Source organism: Leopardus geoffroyi, chromosome B3, assembly GCF_018350155.1.
Source record: "Leopardus geoffroyi isolate Oge1 chromosome B3, O.geoffroyi_Oge1_pat1.0, whole genome shotgun sequence".
NCBI lineage: Eukaryota > Metazoa > Chordata > Mammalia > Carnivora > Felidae > Leopardus > Leopardus geoffroyi.
In genome coordinates, this window is record NC_059337.1 from 117,196,019 (window position 1) to 117,209,434 (window position 13,416).

Here is a 13,416-nt window from a genome sequence, read left to right on the forward strand (position 1 = left end):
GTCCAATTCCGAGGCTTCCAATAAAATGTTAGAATAAATTTTTTCTAATTTTTTACGTTCCACGATTCCAGAGGAATAACCTAGCTTTCTCGAATTGGCACGTCAGATGGAATCTGGGGCTTGGTTGGTAAAACCCATGCCAGGGAGAAATCAAGAAGAACAATTGTTCCATTCTCATTACTCAGCGTACTGTATTGAGTGTATAAAGGGCCGACCTTGTAAGAACAAAACGCCGTAACGACTTTCAGGTCACTGATTGAAAAGGCTGAGGAGATTCTCATTTGCTAGCAGACCTACCTGTCTTTGTACATCAGTGTGTTACAAATTGGTACCCCAGTGGAGAGGAGGAGTTGAGCTTAATTGGCACACCCATCTCAGTAGATTTCATTTCTCTGCCTCTGCTTTTGGAAATGGTTGAGAGTCAGAGTCATAGAGTATGTTGCCCAGTCCTTTACGTTTAGCAATGGTGCTGCAGAAGTCCAGAATTGTTGCTGTTAGCTACCGGTGTGTTAAAGCAGCCAAATCGCTTAGCTTTTACCTTTGGAACCCCATCTTGAACGCCAGCTTGGAGTCCAAAAGGAAGCAATTGTCTTAAGTAAACTAGTTGCTGTGTGTCTTTTCTGTTGTGCTTAGCTTACAGTTATAGAGGACCTCAGGATTTCAATTCTTTTGTCCTCGAGCAGCATGAATATACAGGTAAAATATTTCCAAAGTGTCATGGTAAGTAACACGTGATTGCATCCATGCCTGTCTAGGTAATGTAGACCAAGCTAGGTTAGCCACACTTTGCAATGAATGAATCTCATAAATTGAACCCATGTATTCTCGACTTTCCCCCAGAACCAAAAGTTGATTCCTAACTTTGCCGCGTTGTTCATGGCCTTTGGTTTGGTGGTACTTGGCTATGCTAATGTGTATGACATGACACACTGTCACCAGCTGCAAGCTTTACCCATCAGCCACTTAGTTTCTGACATGCTGTCTATCGTGTAAACTCTCAACAAGCTTATCGCTGAAATTCAGAGTTTGCTGGTCAGTGACCTGAGAAATGCAATGGCAAGCCGTCTTCATTTGTCAACATGTGCTTGTACCTATTTAGTGCCCGCACCGTAATGTCCTGTGCTGTATTCCAGAGCCAACGTGCCATCTCCCAGCAGTATCAAAGGTACTGCCAGCTTTCCGAGAGAGCCCCAGTGGGAGATTAATGCGGCAGGATCCGGTGGTCCATTTGTCTCCAAACAAACAAGGGCATGTAAGTTAACCGTCAAACGATAAAAATGATAAGCTTCCTAGCGATGTGCCTTTTGTGCAGTGTGAAAATGGCTCTTTTCACAGTGTGCTTTGCTGTTTCTTCCACATGGTCAGAGAAGAAGTCACGTGACCCTGGTGGACGATGGGTGTTTGCAGTCATGGCCCTGGAATTTCTGTTGCCAGGGGCCCTAAGGTTGCTTTGAGATTAACTCAAATTCCTCTTTGGAATGCACCTGCCACCCCCACAGACCTGGATGGAAGGCCATGTGATGCAGCACAAGCAGTCCTGAAATGTTGGGAACAGAAATGTGCTAAAAGTAGATTTTATTGAGGTACATGGGTGGTTCAGGCGGTTAAGCGTCCGACTTCAGCTCAGGTCATGATCTCAAGGTTCTTGAGTTCGAGCCCCACGTCGGGCTCTCTGCTGTCAGCGCAGAGCCCGCTTCAGATCCTTTGTTCCCCCCTTTCTCTGCCCCTCCCCGCTTGCGTGCACACACATGGTCTCTTTCTCTCTCAAAAATGAATAAACATTTTAGAAAATTAAAAAGAAATGAAAGTGGGTTTTATTTGCTTACACAGTTGCATGCATGAGATCTGTTTGGAACATCAGTCAAGGGGATAAATAGCTTCCTGACAGCTGCCCGTCCTGCTTCTCTGGTCCTGCACACTTACACACATTTTTGTTTTACCATAGTTCTTCTTAATTCCTTATTACTTATGGGTGGAATTAAGAATAAGAGGTTTTGCTCATGTAAGTTTTGCCCTAGTAAAATGAATATGGAACTAAAGAAACAGCACATGCCTGTGCGTGGGCAAGCGCCCTGCACTGGGCTGTGGGTGAGAGATTTACTGAAGAAATGCGATGTTGTCATCACAACATGTTGTAAGTGATAAATTATCCAGTCTGTCAATTTCCTTTCCTTCATTAGCACCTTTATATTGATGACATGGTAAAATAATATTTTGGATAGATTAGGTTAGATTAAATATACTCTTAAAATTAATTTCACCTATTTCTTTTACTTTTTAATTGGCTACTACAAAACTTAACAAATGCGGTTCGTGTCACATTCCTATAGAAATCCGTTCTGTATTTTACACTCTTAGCACATCTTGATTTGGGCTAACCCTGTTAAAAGTGCTCACACAGCACAGATCCAGAGCTAAAGAAGTTCCACCTTACAAACATTAAAAATAAATGAGGGCCAGGGCACCTGGGTGACTCAGTCGGTTGAGTGGCCAACTCTTGATTTTAGGTCAGGTCATGATCTCACAGTTTGTGGGTTCGAGCCCCATGTCGGGCTCTGTGCTGATTGCATGGAGCCTGCTTTGGATTCTCTCTCTTCCCCTCTCCCTGCTCCTCCCCCACGCTCTCTCGCATTCTCTCTCTCTCTGTCTCTCAAAAATAAATAAACAAACATTAAATAAATGAAGACCTCATAACATAAAAGGTGTTGTTGCAAAAAACCAGAGTGGCACCAGTTAGGTAATGGATTGGTGGGTTCTTGTTTAAGAAAGAATCTTTCCCTCTAAAGTGAAATTTCTGTGTCCTCCTCCTGCTCTTTCCGTAGCCAGTGAAGAGCATGTCCCTTTCTCAGCCATCATGCACGTGCACCTGCGTGTGTACACACACACACACACTCTTGAGCTAGTGTCTACTCTCCTCTTTTCACTTGATCTCCACCAGGTATCTGGACTTCCTGTCTCCCATCTAATTTAAAATATTATTTTATTCAGATATATTTTGAAATCTTATTTCTTTGGTAAATTATAGAACATTCTAAGCAGCTAAGCCACTGTGTAAAGTATAGAGTTTAGGGGCCCTTGGTGGCTCAGTCAGTTAAATGTCTGACTCTTGATTTCGACTCAGGTCATGATCTCATGGTTTATGAGATCGAGTCCTGCATGGGGCTCTGTGCTCATAACACAGAGCCTGCTTGGGATTCTCTCTCTCTCTCTCTCTCTCTCTCTCTCTGTCTCTCTCTCCCTTTCCTTCTCCCTCTCCCTCTCTGTCTCTCTCCTTCTCCTTCTCCCTCTCCCTCTCTCTCTCTTTCCCTCTCCTTCTCCCTCTCCCTCTCTCTCTCTCTCTCAAAATAAATAAACATTAAAGAAAAACTAAAGTATACAATTTAGTGGTTTTTTACTATATTCACAAAGCTGTGCAACCATCACCACAGTCTAACTGCAGAACGCTTTCATCCACCCCAAAAAGAAATCCTGTGTCCTCAGGCAGTTACCCAGGCTCTTCCCATGCCCTCCATGCTGTCGACAGCCACTCATCCACTTTCTGTCTCTGATGATGTGCCTGTTCTGGGCATCTCATGAATGGAAACATACGCTATTTGGCCTTTTGTGTCTGGTTTGTTTCATTCAGCATAACGTTTTTGAGGTTCACCTATGTTCTGGTATGTGTTCGTACTTCATTTCTTTCTATGATAATAATTTCCCATTGTATGCATATACATTTTTTATCCACCAGGTGATGGACATGTGGATTGCTTCTATATTTTGGCTATTATGAATAATGCTCTGTAAATACTCATTTAGAAGGTTTTTTGTGATGTGTTTTCATCTCTCGAGTAGATACTAAGAAAGGAGCTGTGATTGTTTTCCCACAGCAGCTGCCCCATTTTACATTCCCACCAACCGTGCCAACCCTCACTGCTGTCTGCTTTTTTGGTTAGAACATCCTAGTGTGTGAAGTGTTATCTCATTGTGGTGTTGATTTGCATTTCTCCAGGAACTAATGATGTTGAGCATCTTTTTTTTTTTTTTTAATTTTTTTAATGTTCGTTTATTTTTGAGAGAGACAGAGTGTGAGCGGGGGAGGGACAGAGAGAGAAGGAGACACAGAATCTGAAGCAGACTCCGGGCTCTGAGCTTTCAGTACAGAGCCTGACGCAGGACTAGAACTCACAAACCGTGAGATCATGATCTGAGCCGAGGTCGGACGCTTAACCAACTCAGCCACCCAGGCACCATGTTATTGAGTATCTTTTTATGTGTTTGTTGGCCATTTGATATCTTCTTTGGAGAAATGTCTATTCAAATCCTTTGCCCATCTTTTAATTGGGTTTCTTGAAGCACAAAAGTTTTTAGTTTTCGTGAGATCCAATTAATTTTTTAAAAATCTTTCGTGCTTTTGGTGTCATTCATATCCAAGAAACCATCGCATAAACAGGTCATGAAGACGTATACTTATGTTTTCTTATAAAACTAAGAGTCTTATAGTTTTAGCTCATACACTTAAGCCTTTGATCTTTTGAGTTTATTTTTCTGTGCAATAAGGACCCAACTTCATACTTTGCTTTTTTGCATGCAGATATCCAGTTGTCCAAGCACCATCATTTCCTTTCCCTACCACCCACCCTGCTCGCCCCTTGAATTGACATAGCACCTCTGCTTAAATTGTATCTCCAAGCACTCCTTAGAAAGCTGGCTCCTACACAGATGCAGTGGGGGGAAGGAAAAGGAGATCTCTTTACAAATAAGCCTCATATTTTGCCTTACATTTACTCTGATTGGTAGGACTTTTGGAATCCAGCATACCTTCTGATTAAAGTGATCTCCATATTATTGATAGTATTTAGCCTAAGCGAATCGAAAAATGGGTTCTAAATCTAAACGTGGCCTGTTTCCAGCACTCTTTGCCATGAACACTCTGAATAGGTTCTTCCAGGCCCCTCCTGTGTTTGGCTTGTTATCACTGGAATTTTTGTGCCGTGAGAACCCCATAACCAGAAACATGCCACAGGGCCATTCTCCCGTTATTTCTTCCCAGTGTTCAAGAAGCAGAGCCTATGCCTAAGGCAGTCTTACTTCCCTTGCAGTCTGACAGCCACTACTCAAGCCACTCCAGCAGCAATACCCTCTCCAGCAACGCGTCAAGTGCCCACAGCGACGAGAAGTGGTACGATGGGGACCGCACGGAGTCTGAGCTCAACAGCTACAACTACCTGCAAGGCACCTCCGCCGACAGTGGCATCGACACCACCTCCTATGGTCCCAGCCACGGCAGCACAGCCTCCCTGGGGGCTGCCACGTCGTCCCCTCGCTCAGGGCCCAGCAAAGAGAAAGTGGCGCCCCTGTGGCATAGTTCCAGTGAAGTGATCTCCATGGCAGATCGGACTTTAGAGACAGACGGCCTCGGCATGGACCGGAAAACAGAGTCCTCCCTGAGCCTGGACATCCACGGCAAGAGCCCAGTGGGCTCAAACCCTCTGACAAGGGAGAACAGCACTTTCAGTATAAATGACGCTGCTTCCCACACAAGGTAACTGCCCTCCCCTACCGCCTCTGGCCTTCCCAGCCCGCTCCCGAATCGAGTTTCCAGCCTCATCTCACTTTGCTTCACTCAGTAGAGTATAAAGGAGGGGTTTTCCGTGCAGTGACCGCTATTTTTACATATGCCTTTTATTTGCCACCAAAATATTTTATTCCTACAACCCTAATGCATTATTTTTAACTGAGAAAAGTATACGAATTTACTCTTTGTAAAGTTGTATTTGATCTTATAAAAATTATCCTGTGTACCAGAATTAGAGAAGAATTTTATAATTCAGGCTTTCAGGTAGTGATAGAGAACGTCTATCAGTCAAACAGTCTTTTGAACACTGGAAGAAAATCTTGAGCATATTTTTAGAAGAAAGGGGTCTTTTCTAAAATGAACATGGTGTTATTTATGATGTCCAGCCCATCCTTCACACTGCCTGTCAGAGAACATGACTTAGCCAGTGTTTGCAGGGGAATCCTTTTCCAGGAATTGCCTCCTGCCAGTGATATGTTGAGGGTTGGGGGAGGGGAGTCCAGTAGAAAAATGTAGCTAAAATTAGACATCCCATGTATTTGGATCAGGAAAGCACACATTCTCCTGTATCCTTAGAGATCTCTCTGATAGGCAAAATAAATACCATTTTTCATTTTGTCTTTTGGATTTGAGCCCAAAATCCAAAATATGACAAGATTCTCCCTTTGAAGGAGGAAATATTCCAACACTGTCTTTTTGGGCCTGTTGATCTCTGTGGTGGTTTCTCCTTTTACCTCTCATTCTTGGCTGTCATTGATCAGTTTGCACGACAGCACCTGACCTTGCTGCCTTCTGGGCCTCCTTTTATTATTATGCCCTGAAGAAAAACAGCGAAGAAGCTAGATTTAGTTTTACTGTTCAAATGGGAATCTAGGCACATAATCTGCCAGTAAACCCCAGATAATCTTTATGACAGAGGATGTCCTGGATTTAATTTGGATTTGTTTAACTCGACCAGTTAAATTTCAGTTCTCTCATTGTGTCTATATTGTTAGTGATAAGATTCCTGACCTTTGCATCTGAAAATGTCCGTTTGGCCCTATGGTGTGAAACATTGCACAGGTTTTTATTGTGTTTACCATATTGCAGGCCTGGAAACTACTTGACCCCAAACAGAAAGGGAGTTGGGAAGCAGTCTTGATATTCTTAGTACCAGGCACTCAGGCACCTTTCCACGATTCAAAAAATAGAGTGTTTGATTCAGATGCGTTAATGAAGTATTTGGGAAAGTAGAACAGAAAGCTGGACGTCAAATACCATAATAATGTAATGTGGACCTAGAATCACATGACCAATAAGTACAACAGTCACTCACTGTTTTGGGCATGCCCCACCGTCTCATCGGCTGCTCCTGTGCACAGACTCCGACTGTTTTTCAGTTCCAGATAGTTTCTGTGTCATTTCTAGGTTTAGCTTGACTTCTGCCTTTTTGGTGTTCTGTTCTTTATTTCGAAGAGAGGATATCTTTTCTTTTTAACAATGTTTTAAAGTTTATTTATTTATTTTGAGAGAGAAAGAGAGTGGGGGAGAGGGACAGAGGGAGAGAGAGAATCCCAAGCAGGCTGCTCGCTGTCAGCACCCACCCAGCCTGATATGAGACTCAAACCCATGAACCGTGAGACCATGACCTGAGCTGAAACCAAAAGTCAGACACTTAACTGACTGAGCCACCCAGGTACCCCAAAAGGAGGATATCTTTTTAAGAATGATAATTCCATTTGGGGATACAGCTCTCTGGTCTAATTTGTTGGCAGAAGAAAGATTATAGAGGTCTTGCCTAGAATAGCATCACCATGTAGTAAGGTTGAAAAGCGCTGGGCAAGACGTCAGCTGTGCCCTTTGACAAATCCCAGGGGATCTACAGACAGACACACACACACACTCTCTCTCTTTCTCTCTCTGTCTCTGTCTCTCTCTCCCCTCCCCCTTCCCCCCTTCCCCCAAAAAAGTAGGCACCTGGGCTTGCATTATCTGATTGTGCTGACTGGGGCTGCCCGAAGGCCTCAAAGCATTATCTGTTTTCTGCTTCAAACTGACCATGCAGAAATCATTTAAATCATCATTTGGAAATAACTTTTCTGTTGAAAGTCAAACTTACTAGAGAAGAGAAGAATGTGGCCTTTCAGGGAGGGCACAGGGCTTCCCACCCGCTGATCGGTTGAGTCACATTCATTTCTAGACTCTGGTAAGCAGGATGCTTTGTGACTTGTCTGTTGGTCTTGGCAGAGCAGGCTGGATAATCAGAGCTTTAGCAGACTTCCTTCTCTGGAGGAAAGGGGGACTTAGCCACCAAATGCACAAAGCTAAAGAAACTAAAATCACTGCAAATTAGAGTGTTTGTGTCCTCAGAAGACAGGAATAGCAATTAATGTGGAGATCTCTTGACAGTGCATAAAAGAGCTCGTACCTGGGACTTGGTGACAAAATCTAAATTACAGTGATTAAGTTCCTCTGTGTATTTCTGGCTGGGCTGTGTTCCTACCCCCTCTGTCCTCCAGTCTCCCTGTTGATGATTGTGCAGGGTTTTTGTGGCACCCCATGAGAACTGCATTAATGTAAGTTGGTAATTACACCGAGTTGTTATATTTGCATGTCATTAAGAGAAATCATATACACTGATAACTTTCTACATTCGAAAAGTCTATTAATTGCTCTGAAGTGCTGCTTCCTAGAGTATCTATGTATTTTCTATGAAGTTTGGAAATTTAGAGAGAGGGTGTCCCCCCCCCCCCCCCCCCCGCAATGGCTATTTGACTTTCAGCTCTTAAACCACTCAAAAAATGGTTTGTGGTAAGCACAGGAGAGGTGAAGATAGTTTCAGTTTTAAAACACTCTCACCAGCTGATTTCGTTTTTTTCTTAGAGTTCTGGCCTGGGCAGTAGGCAGTGCTGGTTTCTCTGATGACCAAAGACCTCTTTAGTTAGCACTGTGTAACCGGTGGTAATGCTGATGTGAGAACTAGATTTAAGAACACACATTATGGGGGCTCCTGGGTGGCTCAGTCAGTTAAGTGTCCAACTCTTGATCTCAGCTCCAGTCATGATATCATGGCTCACGAGGTGGAGCCCCCTTGGGGCTCTGCACTGACAGCACAGAGCCTGCTTGGGACTCTCTCTCTCCACTCTTTCTGCCCCTCCCCAGCTCGTGTGTGCTGTGCTCACTTTCTCTGTCTCTCTCTCAATAAATAAACTTAAGAAAAAGAAAGAGCACACGTTATAAAGCTGAAAACCTCGTAGTTGCAAATCCACATTTCTTTCCTGACGTCCTGTCCTGACCTGATCGAGTATCCAGCCTCTATGGCCACCCTCATTCGCCAGCCGTTCTGCCGCTTCCTCTTGATTCCTTAGGCCCCCTCAGAGCTCTGCAGCCGATCAGTACACTCATGTGATGACTTCCTTTTTCCTGCCATCCAGTCCTGGAGGATTTCTCACCCAATATGTTCTTCCCAAACACCTTCGCATATTGTGTGCCACCAGGAGCGTAACAGGAAGGTGCTCGGTACATCTTGGTGATCAAATATGAATAACTTGTTCCTTAAAGATCTCACTTTTTGCCTGAACACTCAAGGCCCCCACTAATAACCCAATTCAAAAATAACATAAATCCTCAATTCCCGACGAATACTGTATGTCAAAGCTCATTGTATAGAAGTGTCACTATTTGCACAGAGCTGTGTGCTCCTATGTACAGGTATGTGTATAAGTCCCAGTACAGCAGGAACTTGTAGCAGAGTCACTTCTCTGAAAGATTTTCATCTGCAAAACATAACCAAGGAGGACTTTTTAATAGCTTGTATGCAAATAATCGATGTCTAAGTTGGTCAGTGTGTGACGTTCACTAGAAGGGCCAGTTAAAGTCCAGGACAAAGGCCTGCCCACGGTCATCAGTACAGTTTAGTTTCATGAATGTATTTTTTCTGGTTGACTTAACAAGTTGACTATTCATACCAGAAATGCTGTACGTTTCCCGAGAGTAGAGGTAAAGAAGGGCTTCTTACGTTAACTTTACATCACCCGTCAACGCATGCCTCAGGCTAGCGTAGCACGCTGGACTGTCGATGATCGTGTACCGCTGCATGTGTGTTAGAGCCACTGTGTCTCACTTTGGCCCTCTGCCCTCTCTGGCGTCCTGTGTATGTGGAAAATACGCCTTCTTTGTTCAGAAATTATTCTGCCATCTTTTTCTGTAACAGTTCTCTCTTAAATATCTTCTGCCTGGAATTTTTTGTAATTGCCAACAATTCAGTGCCTCTCATCTACACTTTTTTCTTAAGGTGAGGATGTTCTTTTTCTAAGATTCACGAACTAGTTCTTCAGAATGTGAAAGTGCAGCCTCTCAGATGACAAACCCAGAACTTCTCTTCAACATGTGGTTGGCTCTGCTTGCCTGAGGTTTGTGGATCATTTTCATCGATAATTTTCCGCTCTGTGGTCCGACATAGAGTGGACGTTCAGGAGTGCATTGCATTTTGCTTTTATAGCAGAACTCCAGGTGATCTGTGCTAAGCTACTGTGCCCCATTTCTTCAGGTTTACCGAATGGGGGATTATTTTATCCAGAGTGCAGTGGTGTTCGGCTAATCTCAAAGACTGAGAAACAGAGCCACTGTGGCTGAAATGTCAAGTGTACATTGGGAAAATGAGACTTCTGTCAAGTGCAGATGGCATATTGCTTGGGGCGGCACTCACTGACACAAAGTTTATCATTACTTTGTTCTACGATGCAACTAATTCATTCATCCCATTGATAGGGAAAGCCCAGATTCTCCATATGCCATTAAATCGTAAGACCAAAAAGAATTCTGAAAGAGCAGAGTCCATTCCTTGTCCTATTCAAACCATCCTACCAGGATGAGAACTTGTCCAACCACTTCCAAAGGGGGACAGGAGTAAGGTAAGCCCGAGAAGAGAGGGCCCATGACCTTTCTGAGCAAGTTCAGTGTTTATCACATCCTGTCCCTCTTCAAAACTTTATCCTGTGTCTGTGTATCTGAAATTCCTCTTGCTGTAACTTAAATACACAATTAAGAGGGAATGAATAGTTTCTCTGAGCTGAGTCTTTTCTAAACATTAAGAAGTTGTTTTGTAATTAAAGCCACCTCAGAGATTTTCAGGGGAAGTGTGTGGGTGCATTTCCCTCCAGGTGGTTTGAGTCCCACAGGGTTGGTCAGCTTCAAGGAGCCCCACCAACAGCAGGGCCTGGGGACGGGGCTGCAGAGGAAGGAGGAGACCACCTATTTGAGAGCAAGAGGAGGTAAGACGCTAACACAGTAGTTCTTAAACTCTAGGGACATGGGAATCCTTTGGGGGGAGTTTGTTAAAATACAGATTTCTGGAGCTCCCGAAGATCTGACAGAAGCCAAGGAATCTTCATTTATGTCAATACCTGCAGATGGCCATAGTCCACAGCTGGAGAAACCCTGCTCCAATGGCTTCACCTTCTTGATCTTGACAATATGAAGTTGGATTTCGATGAAGTCATAACAATAGGAATAATTCAGCTGATTCAAGCAGTGGTTCTCCAGCAGTGTGCACACTTAGGGGGAGAGTCTGCAAAAATACATTCGCCTAGGCACCTCCTCAGCTCTATCAAATTAGAATCTCTGGGAATAGGGCCCAAGAATGTGTGTTTGGAAAGCCCCCAGGTGATCCTCGTGTGCCTACTTGAAGTTAGAGGCCAAGTGTACCAAAGTGCTCACCTTGCTTCATGCTGTGAGTTGTATACTTTAAAGAAGGAAGAACTACCAATGAATTATTCATTTTTTTTTGCTTTTACCTTTGTTCCCAAATCTAATCAATTGTTAATAGGGCTGTCTTGATTATAACCATCCATGAATAAAAGTGTGCTGCTATTTCACACCTGGGATCTAGTGCCAGCCATCATGTTCACAGATAAAACCAATATCTAGGTCCATGGTCTTAAGCAATTATCTTTTTAAGAATACACTTGTAAACAGAAGCATACTCTGTAGATTTAATTATTTCTTGCAATAAAAATAAAGCAACGTCCAGTTTTAAATACAATATGAATAAAATACAGCCCTCATACGTAATTCTTACATTAAAATGAATGGCTAGTTTATTTGACAGTTTCTTTCATCAAATACTGAATGTCTACAATGGCCAGGGACCATTAGGCATGGAGAATATAGCAGTGAAACAAAAGTTTCAGCCCTTATGGGGCGTAGATTTAAGTGGGGGAGACAGACTGTGTCAGTAAGGTAAAGAAGTTAAGACAGATGGTGCGCTCCGTACGTGCTAAGTACCGTATGGAGGTATTTTACTGGGTGTCTAGTGTATTCTGGCATTGTTAGATACACAAAGAAAAATCCCTGCCTTCACAGAGTTTATAATCTAGTTAAAAATACTTACTGAATGCCTCCCAGGGAAACGGAACTAATGAAATTCACACAGGAAGCAAAGAGCTCCAAAGAACTGGTATATGCTGTATATATTGCTCTCTCTTTGATGTTTCCAAGCCTTTTCCATAACTTCCTTTTCATGCAGTCTGGACCTTATGGTGGAAACGGGCATAGCTATTTTGTAAAACATGGAGGAATGATTTGTAAATTAATGGACTATACAATTTACTCTTCATTCTCGTGGCTAATTATTTCTGTTCTGACCACACATTTGGTCTCTTTGAAAGCCCCAGGGTTTTGCATTCCCGTACCATCACATCAAGATACTTGCTGCTGAGAAAGGGAAAATCTGGGCGATCCAAATGCACCGATGGTACCGTAGTTCTCAAGTTAGGAGTTAAAGGGCCACAGCATCAGCTGGGAATGAGTCGCAAGTACATATTCCCATGTGCTCCCTCCCCACCCCCAACTCAGAATCTCTGGGGTGGGGCCCTGCAGTATGCATTTTAACATGCCTAGAATGCAAGCACCAGATCTAGTATTTAAAAAACACTTGCACTCGCTGGTAGATGCTGATCAAGGCAAAGCAAGCACATGATTATTCACGATGAGAGGTGTGCACATTAGACTTTGACTTATTTTTCACTCTGTGGGCATCTGCTTCAGATCATAACCACAGATGAGGCTTGAGACACCCTCACATCTGTGTTACAAGTGCATAGGAGGTGGATATACTCAGGTGGGGAAAGTCTGCAAACCAGAGATAAGCTGTTGTCCCTAAGTGAGCAATACATAACCACAGGCCTGTCATCTTGTGGCAAATGACCCCAAACGCTGCACTTTTACTATTTCAGAAACTCCTGTTGACACTGCCTCTGCTCCCAGATGTTGCTGTTAATGTGAGTCTCTTGTGCTACCGTGTCTGAGCTCATTTGCCTCTGTCTTTATGTCCTTCCCACTTCACCTACCCACTTTTAGTCTGTTTTCCATAACAGAGACCTACTGTTATTTTGTTCTCATTGATTTAGGTATGGCACTCATAGAGGAATTTTGTATTCAAGGTAAAAACTGGGTGAGACTGCATTGTTTTGAAATTTATGTTGCCCTTTGAGGTCTTGTAAGGGTTTTTTTGTTTGTTTATTTGTTTCCTTTCTTTCTTTCCCTTCCTGTCTAGCTACAAAAATCTCAGGGAAAAAGAAAACTTGTTAGAGTAATCAGAATATGGCTGGCCATTTCTTTCTGAAGTTTGAGCCTGATACCTCCTCTTTAGTTACAAAAATAAAAGAGACGGTTAAGTTTGATCTGAAGTGTTAACAAGGCCCAGTTAGTGTGGGAAACCTGCTGGGTCAGCTCTGTCCCCACTCCCACCCCCTCTTTGCCCTGCTTGTGGCCAAGCTTCATGGAATGTAGGGCTTGTACTTTCAGGTCATTGACTTACATATTTTTGTGGGTGTGTTCTTGTTGAAGTAGAACATTTATCCCAAAGGAGGCACAGGTCA

The 13,416-nt window shown here is 43.3% G+C and overlaps 1 protein-coding gene across 19 annotated transcripts in view; it reads left to right on the plus strand.

Moving 5' to 3' along the window:
• The window catches only part of SIPA1L1 (signal induced proliferation associated 1 like 1), a 482,475-nt gene that overhangs the window by 440,856 nt on the left and 28,203 nt on the right, over window positions 1-13,416 (plus strand). For 12 of the 19 annotated variants that reach the window (XM_045451411.1, XM_045451407.1, XM_045451410.1 and 9 more), the window contains 3 exons: window positions 634-696; window positions 1,134-1,252; window positions 5,082-5,524. In XM_045451411.1, the coding sequence (XP_045307367.1) occupies window positions 634-696; window positions 1,134-1,252; window positions 5,082-5,524 (625 nt within the window). The remainder of the gene's footprint in view (window positions 1-633; window positions 697-1,133; window positions 1,253-5,081; window positions 5,525-13,416) is intronic. The other 7 variants (XM_045451426.1, XM_045451422.1, XM_045451423.1 and 4 more) reach the window with 1 other exon arrangement.